At 43.4% G+C, this 26,361-nt stretch overlaps 1 protein-coding gene and 1 pseudogene across 7 annotated transcripts; one reads left to right on the forward strand and one right to left on the reverse strand.

The window, feature by feature from the left end:
• The first annotated feature begins 1,492 nt into the window (after positions 1–1,492).
• LOC307182229 (large ribosomal subunit protein uL11-like) lies at positions 1,493–2,014 on the forward strand (annotated as a pseudogene). The gene has a single exon. The product of its transcript is annotated as a large ribosomal subunit protein uL11-like (transcript).
• A 4,456-nt stretch (positions 2,015–6,470) lies between these two features.
• LOC307181986 (ubiquitin-like protein 7) lies at positions 6,471–26,361 on the reverse strand. 6 transcript variants are annotated; one of them, XM_079913013.1, is made up of 6 exons: positions 26,314–26,361; positions 26,005–26,054; positions 25,592–25,759; positions 24,883–25,005; positions 16,573–16,617; positions 15,379–15,701 (listed from the first exon to the last, which is right to left on the reverse strand). In XM_079913013.1, the coding sequence occupies exons 1-6, from the start codon at positions 26,342–26,344 to the stop codon at positions 15,666–15,668; spliced, it is 453 nt and encodes a 150-aa protein (XP_079769139.1). In that variant the 5' UTR covers positions 26,345–26,361; the 3' UTR covers positions 15,379–15,665. The 6 variants fall into 6 exon arrangements, 5 of the variants coding, with proteins under 5 accessions (XP_079769140.1, XP_079769139.1, XP_079769141.1 ...); XM_079913014.1 differs by lacking the exons at positions 15,379–15,701; positions 16,573–16,617 and adding an exon at positions 6,471–6,929; XR_013827091.1 differs by lacking the exons at positions 15,379–15,701; positions 16,573–16,617 and adding an exon at positions 16,632–22,449 and having other exon boundaries at positions 22,578–25,005.

Genomic DNA, 26,361 nt, shown 5'->3' on the forward strand with positions numbered 1-26,361 from the left:
ACAGCAAACGAAACCATAAGCAAAACGAAAAGACAACCCTCAGAATGGGAGAAAATATTTGCAAACGAAGCAACCAGCAAGGGATTAATCTCCAAAATATATGAAGAGCTCATGCAGCTCAATATCAAAAAAAAAAGAAAGAAAAGAAACCCAATCAAAAAATAGACAGAAGATCTAAATAGACATTTCTGCAAAGAAGACGTACAGATGGCTAAAAAGCACAAGAAAAGATGCTCAACATCACTAATTACTAGAGAAATGCAAATCAAAACTGCAATGAGGGGCTTCCCTGGTGGCGCAGTGGTTAAGAATCCACCTGCCAATGCAGGGGACATGGGTTCGAGCCCTGGCGCGGGAAGATCCCACATGCTGCGGAGCAAATAAGCCCGCAAGCCACAACTACTGAAGCCCGTGCGCCTAGAGCCCACGCTCCGCAGCTAGAGAAGCCACCGCAATGAGAAGCCTGCACATCACAACAAAGAGCAGTCCCCGTGAGCCGCAACTAGAGAAAAGCCCACGCACAGCAACAAAGACCCAATGCAGCCAAAACTAAAATAAATAAATTTATTTTAAAAAACAACTGCAAAAAAAAACAAAACAACAACAACAACAAAAAACAACTGCAATGAGGTATCACCTCACACTGGTCAGAATGGCCATCATCAGTCTACAAACAATAAATGCTGGAGTGGGTGTGGAGAATAGAGAACTCTCCTACACTTGATGGGAATGTAAATTGTACAGCACTGTGGAGAACAGTATGGAGGTTGCTTAAAAAGCTAAAAATAGAGCTACCATATGATCCAGCAATCCCACTTCTGGGCATATAACCAGAGAAAACCATAATTCAAAAAGATACATGCACCCCAATGTTCATTGCAGCAATATTTACAATAGCCAGGATATGGAAGCAACCTAAATGTCCATCAACAGAGGAATGGATAAAGAAGATGTGGTACATATATACAATGGAATATTACTCAGCCATAAAAAAGAACGAAATAATGCCATTTACAGCAACATGCATGGACCTAGAGATTGTCACACGGAGTGAAGTAAGTCAGACAGAGAAAGACAGATATCATATGATATCACTTATATGTAGAATCTAAAAAAAGGGTACAAATGAACTTACCTACAAAACAGAAATAGACTTACATATGTAGAAAACAAACTTATGGTTAACCCAGGGTAAGGGTAGGGGGAGAGATAAATTGGGAGATTGGGATTGACATATACACACTGTTATATATAAAATAGATAACTAACAAGGACCTACTATATAGCACAAGGGAACCCTACTCAATACTCTGTAATGGCCGATATGGGAAAAGAATCTAAAAAAGAGTGGATACATGTATATGTATAACTGAATCACTTTGCTGTACACCTGAAACTAACACAGCATTGTAAATCAACTATACTTCAAGAAAAATTAAAAAAAAAGAAAAAGACTTCCAGCTTTTGGCTCAGAGGAGGCCAAGGTGCAACTTTCTTCAGTTGTCCCGAATCCGGGTTCATCCGACACCAGCTGCCACCATGTTGCCTAAGTTTGACCCCAACAAGATCAAAGTTGTGTACCTGAGGTGCACCAGTGGGGAAGTCGGTGCCACATCTGCCCTGGCCCCCAAGATTGGCCCCCTGGGTCTGTCTCCAAAAAAGGTTGGTGATGACATCGCCAAGGCAACTGGTGATTGGAAGGGTCTGAGGATTACTGTGAAACTGACCATTCAGAACAGACAAGCCCAGGTTGAGGATTGATCATCAATGCCCCAAGGAACTGCCAAGAGACAGAAGGAAGCAGAAAAGCATTAAGCACAGTGGAAACATCACTTTTGATGAGATTGTCAACATTGCCTGACAGATGCGGTATCGATCTTTAGCTAGGGAACTCTCTGGAACCATTAAATAGATCCTGGGGGCCATCCAGTCTGTGGGCTGCAATGTTGATGGCCGCCACCCTCACATCATAGATGACATCAACAGTGGTGCAGTGGAATGCCCAACTAGTTAAGAACTGCAAAGAAAAATAAAGGGTTATTTGACAACCAAAAAAAAGAAAATTCTACTCTTACCTGAAGAACGTTACTCATGTCCTCAGGTATTTAAACGGGAAACGGAAAGACCATTCAATATCAGTCTTGGGCTGAATCACCCACAGAAAACCAAACCCTGCTACAATAGGTCTGCTCTTGAAATCCACCTAATCAATGACTAACCCCACTTCATTTTGAGCCAGTCATAGCCAGTCATTCATATTTAACTTAAACCCCACATTTCCCCCAAGCCCTATATAAACCCTATCTTTTACTTTGTTCACAGAGATTATCTGTCTCCTTACAGTTCTCCCTTGCCTGGAAGGAAATAATTTCTTAAATAAATAATTTTGTGTGTTTGTTTTTCTTTCTAGATTTGAAAGAATTGTGATTCCTTTAATACAAGCAAACCTAAAATGCAACGAATTAACAAAATAGAAGTTTAGATTCTGCTCACCTAGCGGTCTTGAACAGGTGTTCAGCTTGGTGGGGCAGCTCTCATCCTCCCTGTCACTCATGGACCAAGATTCCTTCTGTCTGTCATCTTTCATGGCTCTGTCACCAGTTGCATCCATCTGGGAGGAGAGGAAAGAAAGAGTTTCATTGTGTGTGGGTATGGGGGGAGGTGTTTACTAGGCCAGTCCTGGAAGTGGCACCCATCGATTACACCTTAATCCATCTTACATCCCCTTACAGAGAATTTAGTCTAGAGGTTATATCAAATTGTAAAGGACAGAATGTATATAAGTAGGGAGCTAGAGGTCTCCATTACAGGGTGTAAATCAGAAAGCACCTTAATTTTTGTCTTCCACTGGCCCTTTAGTTTACTCTCTATGGCTGGTTTTCCCTTGCCCCTTTCACCTTGGTCAAATCCATCAACTTTGCTAATTACTCTTACGTATTAAGATTCCTCCTGAAATGCTAGGCTCCCAAACAACATCAGTTAAGTAACAGAAATGCCCAGCCCCCTCTAATAGTCATCACTCTAAAACTGATTTAAGACTGAGGCTTCTTCCTGTCTCCCAGCGTGGGCCTCTAGGATGTGAGTCACCTCCTATGGAAAAGGCGTGTGTGATCAGTTTCATTCTTTCTTCATTCAATGCTTCCACTTTCCTCATCTTGTTGCTACTGTCTCTAATCTTTCCAAGCTGGGTGGCTGCTAGTTCCTCTGGTGTCTTTGGATAGATTAGAAAAAGGTTCTCCCTTCTGGGTGAATGCAACCCCATGGTGAGAGAACTGCACCTCTGTGTGAAGTAGGAAAAGGCAACTCTTCCTCCAAGTAGACACAACCCCGTGCCAGGGCATATGGTTTGGAGAGTGGAAAGCAGGTTGGATTTCAGCCCCCATTAGCACCTACAGTCAGGTGCCATTTTCAGTGAATAACTTACACAACCATGAAGCCTGTTAGGGTTGGAACATATGGAGGAAGTCACAAGGGAGACTGTAATGTTTGTACTTGACCAGTACTGTCATGAGTGGCATCTACATTCTCTGGGGTTTGCAGAGGTTTAAGGCTTACTCTTTTTTTTGCAGGTTGTATCTCTGAGTTCTTTAAAGCTCCATCATTCCATCTTTGGGGATCTCATCTCTGTACTTTCCTCTGCATAGATGAGTACATTGCTTTTGTGGTTGTTTGTTTACAATTCTTTCTTGAGACCCCAGGCATCTGGTGATACTACTGCACCTTCCTTCTGCTGAAGTCCACTCACTTCTTTTGGCAGCTTTCTTGAACAGGATCCAAGAAACGCTTCTCCAGAGCTCTTGCATGTATGTACCACATTTGGACTAGAGAAAACATGCTCCTTTGACCTATTGTTGGCAGTTCTGTTATATTCCAAACCATAGCCTCATCTCTACCCCACAGGATGCCTGAGCCAGTCCTTTACCTTTTACATATCCCAAATGTAATTCAGACATCAGCCACCATGTCTCTCAGATAGGAAGCAATATTACATATTGCTGTGTGTTCCCAGCAAAATTCCTTACATCAGTGTGAGTGAGGCAAAGGGCATACACACCTCAGGATGAGGTTGAGGATGGTGGCAATGACTCAGTACAAAATACAACAGCTTCCTCTAAAAACCTTGACTCTCCTATCTTTTTTTTCAGCCTCTCCAATGCCTTTTGTAAGCTGGAGGTAGGTGGTGAACTAAGAGTAAAAAGCTGGTTTTCTACACTCTCCCTCTGCAAATCCTGTGTTGGTGAATTTGCATCTAACTTTGAATATGACCTTACTGTTTTGGGGTCTCAGCCAAATCTGAGACTAAGTGAGGTTCATTTAAGCATCTTATCTATACATATCTCTGGAAGTATACAGATGGAACAGAAAATATTCATTACCTTTGGAGGGAAATTTGTTGGCACAGGGAAGCTGTGGGAGGGAGAATTTTTCACATATACTCTTTTGAACTGTTTTAATTTTAAACTATATATATATATGTAGTACCTATTTAAGAAATTAATCTTCTAAATGTATATTGAAGTACATTCCTGCAATAGAGCACTTTCCAACTCTTAAGAAGAATGAGCTAAAAATTCTGATGTAGAAATATCTCAAAGATGTTGTTAAGGAAGATACAGAACATTTCATAATGTACCTATTTACGTACAATAAAATTACACATAATTACATGTTTTTTAATACATGAGGAACATTTCCAGAGTAATTTTATTGGGATAGACTAAATTATGTTGTAGCAACACGTTAAGCTTGAAATCTCAGTTGTTTACCACAGAAAAGGCTTATATTTCTGGTGCATACACGTGTCCATTGAGAGACAGGCAACTCTTTTAGGGCAGCTGTTCTCCATGTGGTAACTCAGGGATCCAGGCTGTTTCCATCTTGTGGCTTCCTCACCTAAAGGCATGGCTTCCACAATTGCTGCAGCATGGGGAGAGAGAGCTGGAGAGTCACACATTAGCACTAAATGCTTTGGCTCAGCAGGGCACATATCACTTCTGTTTATAGTTCTTGAAGTAGAACTAGTCTCATGAGCCCTGCCTCACTACCAGGCAGGGTAGGAAATATTGTCATTCTTCATGCCCAGGAAGAAGAAAATAAAATGGGTTTCAATGTCATGTTGACATTGTCTCTGCCACAGGACACATACACAAAAAGGTAACAGGAGGAGGGAATCTGAGGATCTGAAATCAGAAGACTTACTTTTCACAGTACTATTCACTATATTCACTGTATATTAAGTATGTATGTTATTTGGATTTTTTTTAACCATTGGGTCATGTATACTTTTTCAATGCAAGGAATTATTAACTTTAGCGTCAAGGGATACTGAAACTAGTTTTATGAGGAATAAGGTATAGTATAAAAATATCTCCCCACATGATACTTATTAATTACAAATGGACAAAGAATAAGTTTACAATGGAAAACCCGACAGACACCACCTTAACTTAGGGATCAAAGTTAAAAAACATCACCAGTAATGGGACAAATAGATACCTTGTGCCTCCTGATTTAATGAACTGAGAAAAACACAGCATCATTTTTGTGATATTCCTGCCAAAAATACATAGCCTGAACTTAATCATGAGGAAAAAACAGATAAACCTAAATTGAAGGACTTTATACAAAATATCTTGCCTGTATTCTTCAAGTGACAAGGTAATGAAAGGCAAAGAAAGACTGAGGAATGAATCTAGACTGAAGGAACTAAAGAGACTAGTCAACTAAATGCAATATGTAACCCTGGATTGGATTCTGAACCAGAAAAATACTATTTTCTTCGTTGCTACAAAGGACAATATTGAGATAATTAATGATATCTGAATAAAATCCGTGGGTTAGATGGTATTATTGTAACAATGATATTTTTATGATTTTATAATTGTGCTATTGTTATATAAGAGAATGTCCTTGTTTTAGGAAACATACACTCAAGTGTTTAGGGGTGAAAGGGCATCATATCTGCAGTTTACTCTCAAATGGTCAAATGGTTCAGGAAGTAGTTATATATTATATATATACTTATATACACATAAACATACATACATATATATGTGAGAGAAAGAGAGAAAGAAAGAACAATAAAGCAAATGTGGTAAAATGTTAACATTTTGAGAATCTGAATAAAAGGTATATGGGAGGTCTTTGTACTTTTCATGCATCCATTCTGTAAGTCTGAAATTCTTTAAAAATAAAAAATTTGTAAAAGTGACCAGTAACTAACTACACTTATTAAGTTTGTGACTTCTAAATATAATGCTGATCATCAAATTTTATTTGTAATAGAATAAAGGTGCAGAGTAATTATTTCAAAATTATATCTCACAGACTTATGGTGAGGGTCAAATGTTGTAATATGTATAAATACAGTCTGTTGTCATTATTGCATTGTTTATGTGTGAATACATTATTTTCATTATTATTATTATTATTTTCATTTTGGCTGAAGTGGGTGATTCCTACTGGAGAGTAACAGAGGTTGAGGTTGAAAGAGTGACACGAGAAAAAGACAAAATCTTTTAATTTTGAAAAAGATACCGATGAGACTTCCCTGGCGGTCCAGTGATTAGGACTCCGAGCTTCCACTGCAGGGGACCTGGGTTCGATCCCTGGTCGGGGAACTAGGATCCCACAAGCCACACGGCACAGCCAAAATAGATACAAATAAATAAATACATACATAAAATTAAATTAAAAAAAAGAAAAAGATACAGAATGCCAGGCAAAGGGGCTTGGATTTTGCCTTGTAAAAGTCACTTTTGGGATACTGAAAAGTCGTTGCTTACCAAAATGGGATGGGGGAAGCTGAATTCTTAGCAGTGCTGGTAGTCTCCTTAGGGATCAGCTGATGAATGGTCCAACCTCCTCATTTTAGTTAAGCTGGTGGGTTATGCAGATGAGGCATCTAGACTAGAGTCTTGAAGATGAAGCTATGAAGATTCAAAGATTGAGAGGGCAAATGAAGAAAAACAAAGAGACGAGAAATGTCACATTGCCAGGACCAGCTACATAATTTGGGGGGCCCATTGTGAAAAGAAAATTCAGGGCCCCTTGTTCATAAGTTATTAAGAATTTCAAAACAGTAACAGCAGAACATTATACCAAGCAGGGGATCCTACTGAGCATGGGGCTTCATGTGACAGCACAAGCCACTAACCCATGAAGCTGGCCCTGCACACACAATCCACCAAGGATGTCCACGTTACGTCATTCACCCAAGGTCACTAGCAATCACGATGCCCCTCCTGGAGCTCGGAGTGGGGCCATCTTCCCTTGAAGCACAGGGCTACATGGAGGGAGGCGGCACCTGAACAAAATCAGGACTCTAGTGGGAAAGAGGAGAAGGAGTTTTTGCATTGGTCCCTGACACGCTGCTGATTCCAGAACTGCTGATACAAAGGCAGGGTGGTGGGTTAGCAACGTCATGCTGTGTGAGAAGGAATGATGTTACACAATTTAACCTTAGGTGGGTCACAAAAGTATATTTTTATTTCAGTAAAGACGTGTTTATTCTTATGTATATATTTAAAAAATAAATTGTAAGAGGAACACAGAGAGCACTAAGCATAAAGAAAAAACTGATAATTCAAACTTATTAAAATGAAGAATTATTGTTCATCAAAGACTCCATTAAGTGAGCAAAAAGGCAAGCCATATATTGCATATATGTACATGCAATACATATATCTGACAACAGACACCAAGAGCACGTGCATACACACACACACACACACACACACACACACATCAATACGTATACGTGCATGGGGTGGGGGTGGGGGGAAGATGGGAGAAGATTCTGTAATTGTGTAATTTGTGGCAAGCCAAGAAGGGTCCTTGGGGTTCTAGAGCAAACCCATGCCATCTGCAGTGGAGAATTAAACACCCTTTGAAAAATATACACACATGCTACAATACAAAAAATCAATAAGAAAAAAACTAGACAACTCGATTAAGAAAAGGGCAAAGTACATGAATACTTCACAAATGAGGATATGCAATTGACTGACAAACATGAAAAGTTTTCAGCCTCATTAGTCATCAGGGAAATGCAAATTAAAACCACAATGAGATACCACTTTACGCCAATGAGAATGGCTAAAATTAAAATGACTGATGATATCAAGTGCTGCTGAGGATGTGAAACAAGTGGAACACTCATTCAGTGCTTCTAAAAGGGTAAACTGGTACAGCCACTTGGAAAACTATTTGGCAGTACCTAGTAAAACTATGTATGTGTATAACTCGGCAATTTAACTCTTACGTATGTGTCCTCAGACAGGCATACATGTGTACAGTAGAAGACACGAATAAGAACGTGAATAGCAGTGCTTTTCATAATAGCTAAGACCTGGAAACAACCTAAGTGTCCATCAATGGTAGAATGGATAAGAAAATTGAGTTGTGATCACACAACAAAATACTATATATCAATGAGAGAGAAGAAATTATTACTATACAAAACAAAATAGATGAACTTCACAAACATAATGTCAAGAGAAAGAAACCAGCCACAAAAGAATACACATGCTGTAACTCATTCCATTTATATAAAGCTCAAACACAGATAAATGAGTACACTCATACTCATAGCAGTGTTATTCACAATAGCCAAAAGGTGGAAGCAACCCAAGGGTCTAGCAACAGAGAAATGGATAAACAAAATGTGGTGTACACATACAATGAAATCACTCAGGCTTAAAAAGGAAGGAAATTCTGACACCTGCTACAACATGGATGAACTTTGAGGATATTATGCTAAGTGAAATAAGACTATCACAAAAAGACAAATACTATATGATTCCACTTACATGAGGTCTAAAGTAGTTAAAGTCATTGAAGCAGTAAGTAGAATGGTGGTTGCCTGGGGCTGCGGGGGAGGGAGGAATGGGGAGTTGTTTAATGGGTCGTTTTAGTTCGGGAAGATGAAGAGTTCTGGAGATTGGTTGCACAAGAGTGTGAATGTACTGAACCCTACTGAACACTTAAAAATGGTTAAGATGGTAAATTTTATGTTATGTGTATTTGACCACAGTTAAAAAAAAAAGGCAGATAAATGAATCTATGGTGATAGAAGGATAGTGGCTACCTTGGGGGAGAGACTGACTGAAAGGAGGGATGAATGGGGCTTCTGTGGTGCTGGTAATTTCTGTTCCTTGAGCTGGGTGATGGTCACCTGGGTGAGTTCACTTGGGATTTATGCACTTCTATGTATATATATTATTGTGGCATGCATGGTGGTGTGTTTTCCAGATCGCCCTGCGAGGAAGGACCTGCTGCCCAGCTGCAGCAAGAGTGGTCAGCAGAGAGTCTCCAGCTGTTAATTCTCTCAGAGCCTACAGAGGGCCGCCTTGCCTGAGATCACCCCCTTGCTGGGCAGCCTGAATCTGGTGACTGAGCAAAGTAGGGGTATAAAGGTCCAACCATTTAGACTTGATGCTAGACAAATCTGATGGGATTTCTCACTCCAGAGTGAGCTGCTGATTGGCTGAGACTCTTCTGAGTCTGCAGCACAGGTTGACTTTCCCTCTGCCAATCCTGCTCTCACTCCCTTCCTTTCACAGGTGTAGATCTCTAATAAGCATTTTACACCCCAAACTCTATGTCAGCATCTCCTTCTTGAGAACTTGACCTTTGACAGTTGGTACCAGAAAGTGGATGAGAAAGCTGATGATAAGATGGGTTTTTGGAAACTGATGACCACCCATCTGACAAGGAGGACCCCATTACTGGAGGTAGGTGGAGCACAACCAGGGGTGAATTGGGAGGGTGAAACGATAGAATGGAATGCTCTATCCAATGGAATAGAGGGCACAATGTACCAGATGCTTGAGATGTGTGGAGGGAATAGTGCTATACGGATGATGGATTGGATGGCTATTGCTAATCCAACTGGATGTGCACATCTCATGCTAAAGTCAGGGTCCTGGTTGGAAAAACCTGAAATTCTGGCATATGGAATGGAGATATCAAGGTGGATATCCCAAAAGATTTTAACTCCACGAACTCCTTTGAATCTTCTGAGCCTGCAGAAGCGGCCCACTTCTCTCTAGTAAGAGCCAACATTCCCTTTCTGCTGAGAGACAGGGCAGATGCCCCTCCCTCACAAAGCAACAAGTACCCCTGTCATGATCTGCCCCCACTCCCTTCCTAGCCACTTGGCCTATACTAGGTTAGCTGCAGCATAACCGAGCTATGGAAGTGCTGAGCCTGATAAGGGAAGAAAGGAATTGTGACCCATAGGAACAGCAAGGTCTAGCCAGCATGTACCCAGGAGCCAGAGAGGATAGATATGGAACTGGATTCTGAGGGTACTTGATGAAGGGGGAAGCAACATAAAATTGGAAATGGAAGAGTTTATTGACTTGGGATCCCTCTCTTGAGTTACAAGATTCAATGTCCTGGCAAAAACCAGGAGATGGTGCAAACTCACCACTAGGATGGATCCTAGAAGCATGGAAAAAGCGATGACCCATGCTAAAGGAAGCTTAAAGTTAGGACTGCTCTGGAAGTTGATGGAGGTGGGGTTAAAAGGCTCAGATAAGTGAGAATGCTGAATAGACTATGGATAACGAGACCTGCCAGATAATTATGTTCTATGAAAAGAACCCAAAGACACACTGTTTACCAAGGCCATAAAAAATTTGCTGGTGAGAGGCTACCAGAATCTCTTAAAAAGTTAAGTGGTAGCTCTCCTCTGTATACCAGGGCTGATGAAAGAAGAAATTAGCTTTTTTTTTTTTTTTTTTTTTTTGCGTCACGCGGGCCTCTCACTGTTGTGGCCCCTCCCGTTGCAGAGCACAGGCTCCGGACGCGCAGGCTCAGCGGCCATGGCTCACGGGCCTAGCCGCTCCGCGGCATGTGGGATCTTCCCAGACCGGGGCACAAACCCATGTCCCCTGCATCGGCAGGCGGACTCTCAACCACAGCGCCACCAGGGAAGCCCAGCACTGTTTATTATTTAATCATCCTTTTGTCACTGAATTAAAAATTCATCTTCATATGTTATATTCTTATAATCAGATATCTGTTCCTGGATTTTCTAGTCTGTTACACTGGTTCATTTGTCTATCCCTATCATATGGATTTTTTTATGGTAACTTTATAGTGTCCTCTGGTATCTGGTAAGCCAAGTGCACCTTTAGTGTACTTCTTCCTACATTTAATGGCTATTCACAGGTACTTTATTCTTTCCAAATGAATTTTAGGATAATTTAATCCAATTAAAAAGAAATATGTGGGGATTATATAGGAATTTTATTAATTTTACATAAATTTGTAAAGTTGACCTTTGTGTGACATACCCAAGAATGAAACAATGAAGGCATTCAATGCCTGTTCATTGTTCAGATCTTGTTTCATTTCTTTATCCAACATATACTTTTGTTGACCACCTACCACATGCTAAGCACTGTTCTAGATGCTGGGGATACAACTGTGAACAAAACAGACAAGGTCCTTGCCTTTTGCAGTTTGCATTCTAGTAGGGGGAGACAGGTAATAAACAAATATATAATACATAACACAAGTAAATATGTAATATATCCGATGGTGTTAAATGCTATTGCCAAAAAAAAAAAAAAAAAAAGAATCCAGTTGAGAGGGATATAGAATGCTGGGAGGAGGGTTGCTTTTCTATTTAGGGTGATAAGGTGATGTGGTGACATTTGAGTATCGCTTTGAAGAGGGATCCATGCATTCCAGTCAGAGGAGATAGCAAACGTAAGAGCAGGAGCATGCTTGGTGTGTTATATGATCAGAGGAAGAGCAAGAAGCCCAGAGAGTGAGTAAGGGGTAGTTGTGTTGGGGCATAGTGAGGATTTTGGTTTTAACTGTGAGTGAGAAGAAAAGTGATTCCTGAGTTTTGAGCAAAGGAGTAACATGATCTGATGAAAGTAATAAAAGATCATTCTGGTGGACGGGAGTGGAAGGGAGGAGACCAATTAGGAATCTCTTAGGATAATTCTCACTCGAGATGATGGTGACTTGGACGAGGGTGACAGAGGTGGCAAGAAATGGGGGATTCTGGGGAATTCCCTGACGGTCCAGTGGTTAAGACTCTGAGCTTTCAGTCCCGAGGGCGCAGGTTTGATCCCTGGTCAGGGAACTAAGATCCCACAAGACGCGTAGCGCCAACCAAAAAAGAAAAAAAAAAAAAAAAAGTGGGGGATTCTGACCCGTCTGACTCAAGTGCCGCCATAGTCCACCAGAGGGCACTACATACGTGTCCTGGTGAGGCGGAGCTGTGACAGCCGGTCCTTCCTGCACCCTTCCATAATGATAGGTTGTGGTATGTACCTACATAACAGCTACCCCTCCCCTTTTGATTTTATTCGAGACTGTGGAGTGCCCAGCCTCAAAGGATGAGTCATGATGGTATAAGCACCATTTGCATCTCCATGATGCTGTTATCTAATGTCATAACCTTCTTTTCTTTCCAAGACCCTCCTTCTATCAACCTCTCCTATACACGTACATGCATCAACTAGTTTATTAAGGCATCTGGGAGAACAGATTCACTGGTTGTGACTAGGAACTCCCTTCTTTGCCATTATTTCTTTTGGGAACATTGCCTCTCTAAACCTATAGTGTTGAAAAGAAAACGAAATAATGTTTTTAAAAATTTATGTACATGTAAAGAAAAATTGAGACAAAAGAATTTACAGCAGCACCGTCCAATAAAACTCTAATGGGAGCCATGTATGTAATTAAATTTTAACTTACACATGTAACCAAATTTTTAAAAGTAAAAAATAGTTTGAAATTAAGTTTAAGAATGTATTTTACTTAATCCAATATATCAAAAATATTATCATTTCAAAATGTAAACAATATATACTTAATGAGACATTTTACATACATTTTTTTCATACTAGGTCTTCAAAATCTAGTGTGTATTTTACATTTACAGCAGGTCTCAGTTTGGACTGGCCACATTCCAAGTGCTCAATACCCACATAAGGCTAGTATCCACTGTATTGGATAGTGTAGATTTTCAGTGTGTGGAAAGACATCTTATCATCTCCCCAGTACTCATTTTTCTCTTTCTTTCACTGTAAACCCGCCCCCTCCTTCCCCCCCAAGTTTAACAATGCACATGGATGTCCCACCGCAGACACCATTTCCCAGCCTCCTTGAGAGTTGTGTGTGTATTCATTTTCTATTGCAGTGTAACGAGCTACCGCACGCTTAGCAGCGTAAAACACTCACTCATCATCTCAGAGCTCTGTAGGTCAGAAGCCTGGGCTTGGCTGGGTTTTCTGCTCAGGGTTCCACAAGGCTGAAATTAAGGTGTCCACTGGGCTGGGCTCTTACCTGGAGGCTCTTGGGAAGAACCTGCTTCTAAACTCATTCAGGTTGTTGGCAGAATCCAGTTTCTTATGGCTATGACCCCGAGGTCCTGTTTCTGGGCTGACTGGGAGCTGGGAGCTGCTCTCTGTTCCTACAGGCTGCCTGGACTCCTTTTCGTGTGCCCCCAAATTCCTCACGCTTTGAATCTCTCTGACTCCCCCTTCTGCCCACCAGTTGGAAAAACCCGTGCCTTTAAAGGGCTTGTGATTAGATTAGGTCCACCTAGATAGTCTTCCTTTTGCCATATAACATAACAATCACAGGAGTGGGCTCATTCAAAGGGGATTATACCAGGGCAAGGGGCGTTTGGGACGTTCTAAGAATTAGGCTTCCAGTTGCTCAGGACATTTTGGGTGTCATGCTTGTTCTCTTGCTTTTCCTCAAACCTCACTGGTCAGTGATCAAATTCTATCAGCTCAACTTCCAAAACACACTCAGAATTCAACCACTTCCCATCACCACCTCTGCTGTATCTTGGGCCGGCCATCGTCATCTCTCATGTGGTTAGCGCAGTAACCTCCTAACTGGCCTGCCTTCAGCAATCTGTTCTCAATACAGCAACCAGAGTGATCCTGGAACAACGTATGCCAGACCACGTCATTCCTCTGTCACCCCTTAATGGCTGCCCATCTTAGAATAAAAGCCAAAATCCTTAATATGTACTGTAGGCCACATTGTAGTCCTTGTAAGGTTCTACTTTGGTTTCCTTATTAGCTCTGCATGTGACCTTCAAATCCTACCACTTGTCCCCTCTTTCACTTCACTGTAGCCTCATACTCTTTCTTTCTTTCTTTTCTTTTTTTTTGCGGTACGCGGGCCTCTCACTGTTGTGGCCTCTCCCATTGCGGAGCACAGGCTCCAGACGCGCAGGCTCAGTGGCCATGGCTCATGGGCCCAGCTGCTCCACGGCATGTGGGATCTTCCCGGACCAGGGCACGAACCTGCGTCCCCTGCATCTGCAGTCGGACTCTCAACCACTGCGCCACCAGGGAAGCCCCTCACACTCCTTCTTGCTATTCCTTAAACATGTCACAAAGTCCTTTAGGGTTTTTGTACTTGCTATTCACTTTGCCTAGAATGTTCTTTCCCCAAGATATCTGCATGACTAGCTACACACACACACACACACACACACACACACACACACACGAGACTTCATATACCCCTACCTTGCTTAATTTTTTGCTTCTACTGTAGTAGTTTTTGCTATACTACATACTATATTTTTAATTTGTATCTTGTTTGTCTCCCCGCTAAAATATAAACCCATTAGAAAAGGGACCCCTGTGCCCCGCACCTGCCAGACACATACCTTTTGTTCATTATTATATCAACCTGGCACACGGTAGGAACTCAAAATTGTTTGGTGAATGAATAATAACATGAGAGGGCGCTGATGGGAGTTAAAGCATTCTAAGGTCTCTATATTGTTTGGAAGGAAGGTAGATATTGATTAATTTTAGACTTTGCTAAGCTAAATGGGCACGCTACATTTTTCAGGGTTACCACTAAGAGAACAGAAATAGAACTGTGACTTCAATGTCAATGAGAAGGGAAGGGCAAAAGAGAAAATTTCAGCCAGTGGAAGGCAGGGATGAAGAGAAAGCAGCAGAGATATCATAGAAAAGAACTTCCTGATTCCTGTAGAATAATGGCAGATGCCTAAATCCCTTCACAATCTTCCAAAACCCACACAGATCAACAAGGAAAGCAAATTACATCACCCCAGCCCTCACCTACAGCATCCTAGGAGAGGGAGAGTACCTTGAGCCTCAATTTACATGTAAATGGAGAGAGAAATATCTGAAACCAGCAGAGCCACAACATCAGCTAGAATTATCCCAGAGGGAGAAAATCCTATTGTGAGAGGGGAAACGCTGAGGTCAGGTCTGAGACTCGGTGGATCAGAGCACTGGCTACTGGGTAATCGAAAAGAACATTCGTGAAAATTGATGACATATTAGGTCACAAAAGAAAATCTCAGTAAATTTATTTATTTATTTATATTTATATTTTACTTTTGGCTGCATTGGGTCTTCGTTGCTGCGCGCCGGCTTTCTCTAGTTGCGGCGAGCGGGGGCTACTCTTCGCTGCAGTGCGCGGGCTTCTTACTGCAGTGGCTTCTCTTGTTGCGGAGCACAGGCTCTAGGCGCGCGGGTTTCAGTGGTTGCAGCACGTGGGCTCTGTAGTTGTGACTCGCAGGCTCTAGAGCGCAGGCTCAGTAGTTGTGGCACAGGGGCTTAACTGCTCCTCGGCAAGGGGGATTTTCCCGGATCCGGGATAGACCTGTGTCCCCTGCATTGGCAGGCGGATTCTCAACCACTGCGCCACCAGGGAAGAGTCCTCAATAACTTTAAAAAGAGCAATAATATAAACAGCATTCTCCAATCACAATGCAATAAAAGTATAAATTAATAACAAAATTAAAAGTAAAAAGAAACTTTCACCTAGAAAATTTTAAAACTCTGTATTAAGCAACTCTTGGGTTAATAAGATAATACAAACCAAAATTGCAGAATTTTATAAAATAGCAATAATGGAAACACAGCTTATCTGAATCTATGTGATGCTGCAAAAGTAGTTGTTAGAAGAGTATTACACTAAATATCTAGGTAGAATTAAACATCAATTTAAAGGCTACAAAAATAAAAGCAAAGCAAGCCAAAAGAAAGCAGAATGAAGGAACTATTAAAGACATAAGCAGAAATTAATGAGTTTGAAAACAGAAAAATAAAATAAAAAGAATAAATAAATCCAAATGCTGGTTCTTAGAAAAAAAAGAAAAATCAGTCAAATGGACAAACTACTAGCTAACTTAATCAGGTAAAAAAGGGAAAGAGCATGAGTATGCAAGGTAAGAAATGACAAGGAGGAAATAACCATTGAAAGAGAAGAAAAATTAAAAATCTTAAGATACTACTTTTCACGAGTCTAGACAAAGACATCTGAAAATGTAGATTAAATAGATAACTTCCTAGGAAAATATTGTTTACCAAAATTGACCCTAATAAACATAAAAAATTTAAACAAATTAAATAATTACTCCTCAAAAATTCACAAGGCCCAGAAGAATTCATAGGAGAATCTACCAAACCTTCAAAGCTACTTAAAAAGTTCCAGAGCATAGAAAAAAGAAACTCCCACATTATTTTTAAATAGCCACATGCAATTTAAAGAAATCAAGAGGGAAGAGTAGTCTTTGACGTTTATCCACATATTTACCATTTCCGATGCTCTGCATTCTTTCCTGAAGATTAAAGTTTCCATCTGGTTCCAGGCAAGAAAAGGAGAAATAAGTGAAAAGGAGAGAAGTAGTGATACTTATAACCAGACAGCAAAGCTTTTCGAGATATCTTTGGGAGAGTTTTGCTTATGTCTCAATGGTCAGAAAACTTTGATGTGAGTTTTAGATGGGCACGTTGCTTTCCTAAACAAATTCAGGGTTCTGATGGTAAAGAAGACATGGAGAATGCTTACCGGGTAGAAAGAAAGCAGTGACTGCTTATTGGGTAGAAAGAAAGCAGTGACTGCCACAGTCCACCCTTTAGGGTATCCATCCTTCCATATACAGAATATGCTCCCTCCCTGATGTGGACAGTTCCAAAGTCTCGGCCAGACACTGCATCCATCTCAAAAACCAGAGTCTCTATCCCATATGCAGTTTTCTCCACTTAGCCCTGATGTGAATCCTTATACAAAGTCCAGTAACCTACAAACTAAAAGCCAAGTTACCTTCCCCCAACATATCCCATATATAATATTGGAGAAGGAACAAAATTAAACTCCCACATGGGAAAGGGAAGAATGGGAAACACATCAAAGCTACTGCAAATATTAGAGCTATGGGCAAATACCGGATTCTGCTAGACAGGAGCAGCCAGGACTCCCTGCCGGACAGTAATTTCCTTACTCAGCCAACCTACTCTCTGGGTGGAACTTTTTCGATTGTGCTCCATGGTCCAAGTTCCGTCTGCTTTTGAGATGACTTCTTGTGTATTATCCACTTTAACCATATCTGAAGTGTAACTTTGGGGTGGATGCCCTTTCTGTTGTGTGTGTTCGGGGGCCTGGGGTTGAAAAATGATAAGGTTTTGCGGGTCAGGTCCTTAAATTTTCATTTCTGGTGATACGATTCCCTCAAAAGTGTTGTAGGCTTCCAGTCTATTTGCTTCTTCTTCAATCCTATGTGTGAGTAACCACAGCGGAAGCTCCTATGTAGCCATAGTCTGTAAACCTGAAAACCCTCCTCTATTACGTGTTGGCCTCTGTGCTCTGCTTATCCTTCTAGCCTTCAACTTAATGCTCACTGACTTGAGACAACTGGAAACAAAAGGCTCTAGGAGGAGGAGAACACTTTGCAGAGTCCGCTTCCTCTGTGGAGTGGTGATTCTTAAAGGAAGGTGCTTAGGAAAGGCCCAGGATACCAGTCTCATCTTCTATTTGGAGAACAGAAGCAATGATCTTTTTCAGCCCTGCAAGTCTCCAAATTATGAGATGTTCACTCAAAGGAAATTTGCAGGCCCTAGCCAGAGAGCCTTCCTTAGTGAAGCGGTACTTCCTTACCTTTTTTATTCAGGCTGCGTAACTCTAGCTCATTGGTCTCTCTCAGGACTTTGTTGAAAATAGAACGAAGTCACCAGCACGTGCCAACATTCTGAATCATTCCAGCTATTTTCCCTAACACAAGAGACTTGATTGGCATGTGGGGTATCTCCCATAGAAGAACAAATTGACCAAATGTTCCACCACTGCCTAGCAAGGTCATTGGCATTCCAGTCTGTAACGCACGTACACTCAGAACCCAAAAGCCCTTCTCTACCACTCAACAAATCCACGTTTCAGATTATATTACTTGCAGCATCCCACTTCAGTGTACTGACTTCTCTAAGTCAGTATGCATTTGGCTGCATTTAACAGAAACCCAACAAAGTGGCTAAACCTATAAGGGGTTTACTATTCTCATGTTGCAAGGAGTCTGGTATAGGCAGTCTGGGAACTGGTACAGCTGCTCAAGGAATCAGGCTCCTTCTATCTTCTTCTGCCATCCTTAGTGTGTCTTTCGGCTTCAAGATCATAATTTGGCTGTTACTCTTCCTGCTTTGAAGGCAGGAAAAAGGGGCTTGGGAAAGGCACAATGCATGTGCCAGTTGAATCTGCCCTCTTTCTTTTTTAATCAGGAAATAAATCACTTTTCCAGAAGTATTACCAGGGACTTTCAGTAGTATCTTCTTGGCCACATTGCCACGCTTAGCTCCAGGGAAGTAGGGGAGACAAATATTTTTAAACTACGAATAAAAAGGGGGTTCTATAAGTAAAGAAGAAGAGACTAGGGACTTCCCTGGTGGCGCAGTGGTTAAGAATCCGCCTGCCAATCCGCCTGTCCCCTGCAGGGGACACAGGTTCGAGCCCCGGTCCGGGAAGATCCCACATGTCACGGAGCAACTAAGTCCGTGCGCCACAACTACTGAGCCTGTGCTCTAGAGCCCGCAAGCCACAATTGCTGAGCCCGCGAGCCACAATTACTGAAGCCCGTGCGCCTAGAGCCTGCGCTCTGCAACAAGAGAAGCCACCGCAATGAGAACCCTGCACATCGCATGGAAGAGTAGCCCCTGCTCGCTGCAACTAGAGAAAGCCCGCGTGCAGCAAAAAAGACCCAACGCAGCCATAAATAAATGAATAAATAAATAGATTTATTTTTTTAAAAAAAAAGAGAGAGAGAGAAACTAGATATTGGATAATCAGTTAGTTCTGCCAGACCAATGCAAACTGTTTTACACAAGAAAAGGAATATCTTGGCTCAAGTAACTAAAAAGTCCGGAAGCTGTGCTTGCTTGATCCAATGGCTTAAGAAAATCACTAAGACTCCGGTTTCTCTTCAGCTCTCCACTCTGCCTTCCTCCATGTCAGAATGAACTGAGGTTGATTCCCCTTGTGGTCCTCAGATGGCTCCCAAGGCCACAAGCTTTCTCATTCATGCCCAGTGGGAAATATAGACTATCAGCATCCCAGCATCTGTAGCTGACATGCTCAGCCCATCACTGAGCTCAGAGGATGGAATGCACGGATTGGCTTGGCCTAGGTGGTGAGCTCCAAACCTACATCTAGGATGGAACCATTGCAGGAACTGCAAGGATCGGATTCCCCAATGGAAAGTATGGTCTATTGAAAAGGGGCCAGGGACCTCTGGGGAAGGAGGTGGGGAAATGGATAATAAGAAGACAACCAACATATGTCCTTAGGATAGCTAAAGAAGAAGGAGTCAGTCAGAAGGGGGATTAGTTAACAGTGGAAACACTGAAAAAAAGGAGGGTCTCTGAAGCGACATTGTCAGTGTTCATCTGAGCATTGGCTGGGGACAGGGAAGTCTCATCCAAGGTCATATACTGTCCAGTTCCAGTGGCAGATCCATTTTTACTGTGAGGGTCTTGGAAGCACACTCCTGCTCTTCTCGGCCCCCCACTCCCATTCTGGTGCTCTGGCTCCAGCTCACCATGCAGCCTTCTGATTATATTTGACTTCCCAAGTTGTTTTCTTACAGGGAGTGAGTATCTTAATCAGAGACTGGAATGCTTGGCAATTCTGGTTCATGATGGGAATTAGTACATCAGCATTCTGATTTTTAAATTTGCTTTTTTTTTTTTTTGGCTGCACTGTGCGGCTTGTGGGATCTTAGTTCCCCAACCAGGGATTGAACCTGGGCCCTCGGCAGTGTAAGCATAGAGCCCTAACCTCTGGACCACCAGGGAATTCCTCAGCATTCTGATTTTTTCATTAATTGCTGACTCACTGTGTCAGCAAAAGCTCTCTTCTGAGCCTGTGTGGCTGAGGACCAGACCCCGAAGTCCTGGTGTTTCCAGAACATCTGACAACTTGTGAGTCTATCAGCAAGAAGCCAATGGGTTTCCCTTGAAGATCCCCACATTGCATGTGTCCAACCCATTGTCTACTTCTTGCGTACTGATTTGAGGTTTCCTAGAGTTCAGGGTCTTATGCAGGAATCCCACTGTATCATTCCTGGTGCTGGAATGATGCAAAGGCTGGGTTAGAGCTGATGCGAAGTTCTTTTTCATCTTCAGGATCTCTTGCTGTGAGCCTCATGACCCGCCTAGCTGCCCTTTTGATCCTACAGTAGAAGAGTCTATGCAGTACAAACTTGAATCTTACATGAACAGACACTTCACACAAGAGGATATTCAAATGTTCATATGAAAATATACTCATGCTCATTAGTCATAAGGGATATGTAAATTAAAATCAAAATGAGATATTACTACATACCCATCAGAATGGCTAAGATTAAAAAGACTTGGGGGCTTCCCTGGTGGCGCAGTGGTTAGGAGTCCGCCTGCCAATGCAGGGGACATGGGTTCGAGCCCCAGTCCGGGAAGATCCCACATGCCGCGGAGCGGCTAGGCCCGTGCACCACAACTACTGAGTCTGCGCGTCTGGAGCCTGTGCTCCGCGACGGGAGAGGCCGCGACAGTGAGAGGCCCGCGCACCGCGATGAAGAGTGGCCCCTGCTCGCCGCAACTGGAGAAAGCCCTCGCACAGAAACGAAGACCCAACACAGCCAAAAATAAATAAATTAATTAAAAAAAAAAAAAAAAGACTTGGGAATTCCATGGCAGTCCAGTGGTAGGACTCTGCACTCTCATTGCTGAGGATCTGGGTTCAATCCCTGGTCGGGGAACTAAGATCCCACGAGCCACACGGTGTGGACAAAAATAAAAAAATTTTTTTAATTTAATTAAATTTAATTATTTATTTATTTTTGGCTGCACTGGGTCTTTGTTGCTGTGCGCGGGTGCGCAGGCTTTCTCTAATTGCAGCAAGGGGGGGCTACTATTTGTTGTGGTGCGTGGGCATCTCATTGCAGTGTCTTTTGCTGCAGAGCACAGGCTATAGGCATGTGGACTTCAGTAGTTGTGGTTCGTGGCCTCTAGAGCGCAGGCTCAGTAGTTGTGGCACAAGGGTTTAGTTGCTCCGCAGCATGTGGGATCTTCCCGGACCAGGGCTCGAACCCCTGTCCCCTGCCTTGGCAGGTGGATTCTTAACCACTGCGCCACCAGGGAAGTTCCAAAAAATGTTTTTAAAGCCTTGACAATACCCAGTGTTGGCAAGGATGTGGAGAAAGTGGGACTCAACATTTCTGCTGGGAGTGTAAAGTGGTACAGCTACCTGGGAAGTCTGTTTGGCAATATGTATTAAGTTGAACATACATTTATCCTATATCCTGGCAATTCTACTCTTAACTATGTATGGAGCAGAAATGCATACATATGCTCACCAAAAGACATATGTAAGAATAGTCATTGCAGCATTATTCCTAATAGTTCTAACTGGAAAATAATCCAAAAGTACATCAACAGTAGAATTAATAAATACATTGTGTTATATCCAAACCATGTTATACTATAAAGCAATGAAAATGAAGGAACTACTACCGCTATTCACAGCAAACTGGAAGAATCTCATTAATATGATGTTAAATGGAAGAAGCCAGACACGAAAGACTATATATGGTATGATTCCATTTAGAAGAAGTTCAAGACCAGGCAGAAGCTAATCTATGGTTAGATGTCAAGGTAATGGTTACCTCTGGAGGAGGAGGTGGGTAATGACTGGGAAGGAGCCTGCGAGCTGCTTCTGAGTGCTGCTAAATTCTCGGGTTTTTTTGGGTAGTGATTATATAGATGTGTACACTCTGTAAAAAATTCATCTGGTTATACAAATGATAATTTGTACACTTTTCTTGGCTGGGCTGAGTGACATGTCTATAGGTCGTCTGATAGACAGCTAACCTAGGCTGGCCTCTTCTAGAGCAGTTTAGGAGACTCAGCTCTGCAACATGTCCTCCAGCAGGCTAACCCAGGCGTGTTCTCCTGGTGATGGCAGTGGTGCAAAAGGGCAGCTCCCAATGTTCAAGTCCATTTCAAGCCTCTGCTTTCATCATACCTGCTAACATTCCATTAGCCAAAGCAAGTCATGTGGTGAAAGCTAGAATCAAGGGGAAGTCAGGTTACTCCGCTCATGGGCACTGCAAAGTTATGTGGTAAAGGGCATGAGGATGATGAACTGGGCCATCAACACAATCTACAACTTGTGGGAGAAAGAAAAATGAAGTTAATGACAATATAGTGAAACATAAACGATAATTGAGAGAAGTACAGGGTGCTTTAAGGGCGCAGAAAAGGGCACATTTTATATCTGATATTAAAATTATTCACGGAAAAATTTATGCATGGACATTTCCCCTTCTAGACCGTGAACTTCTCGTATATGCTTCATTTTCACACCTTCCACAGCTCCTGGCATAAAGTAGGCACTTGAACATTTGTGAAATAAATGTTCAGCCATAAAGGTAGTAATTTCTTCTTCGCTCATTTTTATTTCAGGCTCTAGGAGAAGAAAGAGACCCACATATGCAGCAAGACATATTTTTATATTTTACAACCATTTTAGTGAACTCATAATCTCCGTTACAGAATAGGCTCCACTCAAGCGAAGGGCTGGAGGAGTTCCAGCAGAGAGATGGGTGGAATCATTCAAATTTTGATGTGTTCCCTTTCTCTGGTGGTGGTTGGGTGTCTTCTATGTATTTTTTAATATTGCAGTTAAATATACATAACATGAAATTTACCATCTTAACCATTTAAGTGTACAGTTCAGTGGCATTAAGTATACTCACATTATTTTGCAACCATCACCGCCATCCATCTCAAGAACTATTTTATCTTCCCAAACTGAAATTCTGTATCCATTAAACAACAACTCCCCATTCTCCCTGCTCCCCAGCCCCTGGCAACCACCATTTTACATTCTGTCTCTATGAACTGGACCACTCTAGGTGCCTCATAGAAGTGGAATCATACAGTCTTTTTGTGACTGGCTAATTTCACTTAGCATAATGTCTTCAATGTTCATCCATGTTGTAGCATGTGGCAGAATTTCCTTCCTTTTTAAGGTTGAATGATACTCCATTGTATGTATATACCACATTTTGTTTACCCATTCATCTATTGATGGACACTAGGGCTGCTTCTACCTTTTGGCTATTGAGAAGTAATGTGCAAAGCAAATTCCACCCAAGTATGGAATTCTGGGGTGGAAAGTGCCTCAACACTCAATCTGAAAGTGAGATGAGGGACTTCCCTGGTGGCGCAGTGGTTAAGAATCCACCCGCCAATGCTGGGGACTCAGGTTCAACCTCTGGTCCGGGAAGATCCCACATGCTGCAGAGCAACTAAGCCCGTGCGCCACAACCACTGAGCCTGTGCTCTAGAGCCCACAAGCCACAACTATTGAAGCCCGTGTGCCACAACTACTGAGCCTGTGAGCCACAACTACTGAGCCCATGCACTGCAACTACTGAAGCTCTTGCACCCTAGAGCCTGCGCTGCAACTACCGAGACCGAGAGCTGCAACTACTGAAGCCCACGTGCCTTGAGCCTGCGCTCCGCAACAAGAGAAGCCCATGCACTGCAACGCAGAGTAGTCCCCACCCGGGCACAGCAACAAAGACCCAACGCAGCCAAAAAAAAAATCATAGCTACATTAGGACCATATAGCTAAGACTCATGGCCTGATTAACTTTCACCAGAGTTTTCTGATAATGATACCAGGAAAAAAATAAGGATTACTTTTCTGAGGGGACTTCCTTGGTGGTCCAGTGGTTAAGAATCTGCCTTCCAATGCAGCGGACGCAGGTTCCATTCCTGGTTGGGGAACTAAGATCCCACAGGCCGTGGGGCAACAAAGCTCGCGTGCCAGCACAGCCAAAATTTAAAAAAAAAAAAAATTACTTTTCTGAGGGTGATAAATCTGGCTGAGAATTTAGGTATAGGATGAGACATTAAGCCAAGCTTCATTATTAACCCCATCAACAATATCCAGAGTGTGGCAGACACCATGATTTCAAACTAGTCTCTGGGGTGGAATGTCATAGGTGGACTGACACAGGCCATTTCTAAGGTTGGCTGCCTCTGCCTGGACACCATGCTCCCTCAACCAAACACCCCTTCCCTGCCTGGCTAACCTCTAACTAATTCTTTGACAGTCAGTCCAAACACCCCTTCCTCAGAAAAGGTTTCCCTGACCTAGGCCCTCACCTCAAGCCTGGGCTGGGCTTCTCGCCCTGTTGCTCCCTCACTGCAGCAACTGCCTGGCACCCCTCCAGGGCAGGGATGAGCACTGGCTCGTCTCTACCCCAGGAGCTGGACCCAGGCCCGGTATATACATGCTCAAGGCTCAGTCACCGCTCACAGAATGGATGAGTTGTCTCTTCAATTAAAACTGCCACAAGTATTCAAGCCAGGTGGTCAGCGGAGCCAGGCCGTGGTCACTGGGTGCAGGAGTGGAAGCCACAGGGACAACTGCCCGTGCTGGGAGCATCCTCTCCTGTCACACTGCCACACCCCAGCTGTTCCTGGAGCAAAGCACGCCAAGTGGGAAGGGCCTCCAGAGAGCAGAAGAAAGCTCAGTGTGCAAAGTAACTAAGAAGTCATGTGAACATCAGGAGTGGGGAAGACTGACCTGAAGGCTGGGCTGCCCGGAGGCCTGCAGCGCATGCTGGAGAGCTTGGCTGAAGAGATCATTGGTGATGGGCGTCCCTGACTGGACGCCGGATGACACCGGGGAGGTCCCTGAGGAATGGCCCTAGAGACAAACCAGGGTCAGCACCACGCTCAGAGACACCTCAGTCTCCCAGCACATACCCACTGCTGTCACATCACCCAGGGTGCCCCTGGGTGCCCCACGACTGCCTTCCAGCAGGGGCCTGCATGAGACAACCACACAGAGGTACCCAAAAGCTCTCTACGTGGGCGGGAAAGGTTCTGTTCTCTTTTGCTCCAGGGAGATGGAATGGAGCCCCCGACCTAGCCTAGGACCCAGCACTGGGAGAGATGGCCTTGCAAGCTGGAGTGACCGTCACCAGGAACGCTTAAGCCTGTGATGTCTGGCCGCTTTCAGGGACAAGTAAGGGTGTCTTATGTGACGGAAGGCTCTTCCAAAGTGCTGGCAGGAGTTAATCAGGCCCGTGATGAAATCAGGCCCAGACTTCTAAGCCCTAAAGGCTGGTGACGGGAGGTCGCCTGAGCTGCAGCGGGAAACCCACCAGGCTCTAGGTAGAGTTCGGCTCAAAGCAGATCCAGCACCAGGATCAGCAAAGGTCAATCCATTCTACCACTGGGACCTTCTCCCTTAGGGGCCTGGCCTTGATCTTCGCGCCCTCTCTCCATACCTGGGTGCCAGGAGTTGGCGTGTGAGAGCTGCTCTCCGGAGTGCTGGCCAGGGCCAGGGCGGTGGCCAGCTCGCTCTGGGTGATAGGCCGGGGCCCGGCAGCTCCACTGTACCCCAGGGAAGCTGGGCGGGAGCTGGGTGTGCTGCTCGAGGGCGTGGACCTGGCGCTCTGAACAAGAGAGGCACCAAGCATCAGGGAAGCAGCCTGTGACGTTCTCAGATGAAGCCCACCCCCGTTCCAGGAACAGTTCTTGGGGAACCTCCCCAACCTGCCAGGTTCAGACAGCAATAGTATGACATAGCTGGGTCACCAAAGGGCCTCCGATCACCTCCCAGCTGGGGCGTGCCAGGTCCCAGGGAGAGGTGCATCCCCAGCGCCATCTCCCCCGAATGGCAGGCAGCCAGGCCACTTACTGGGTGAAAGTCATCTTCATCATCAGAGAGCCCTTCAAACAGGAAGCCACCTGGAGGAGGGAGAACAGATTTCAGGAGGAAGAACAGAGGCAGAGGCGCAGCTCCAGAATCTCAGCTCTAGTTACTCTCCAAATTCATATTTTCATCTCTCCCCTTGGAAAATTACAGGACAGATGTACTCCTTGACTCAAATTGAGAGTTCCCAAGGAACGCCCTCTGCCAGCACTATACATAGCTGCTGAGTAAAGCAAACCCCTGGACCACTGCCCGCTCCCGAGGGGGCCTGCGTTCCACTGTCCTGGGGCTCACCTGGCATATCCCGGTACGAGCTGGAGGGCATGCCCCGGGAAGAGGAGT

The sequence above is a fragment of the Stenella coeruleoalba genome (genome assembly GCF_951394435.1).
Source record: "Stenella coeruleoalba genome assembly, chromosome: 2".
NCBI lineage: Eukaryota > Metazoa > Chordata > Mammalia > Artiodactyla > Delphinidae > Stenella > Stenella coeruleoalba.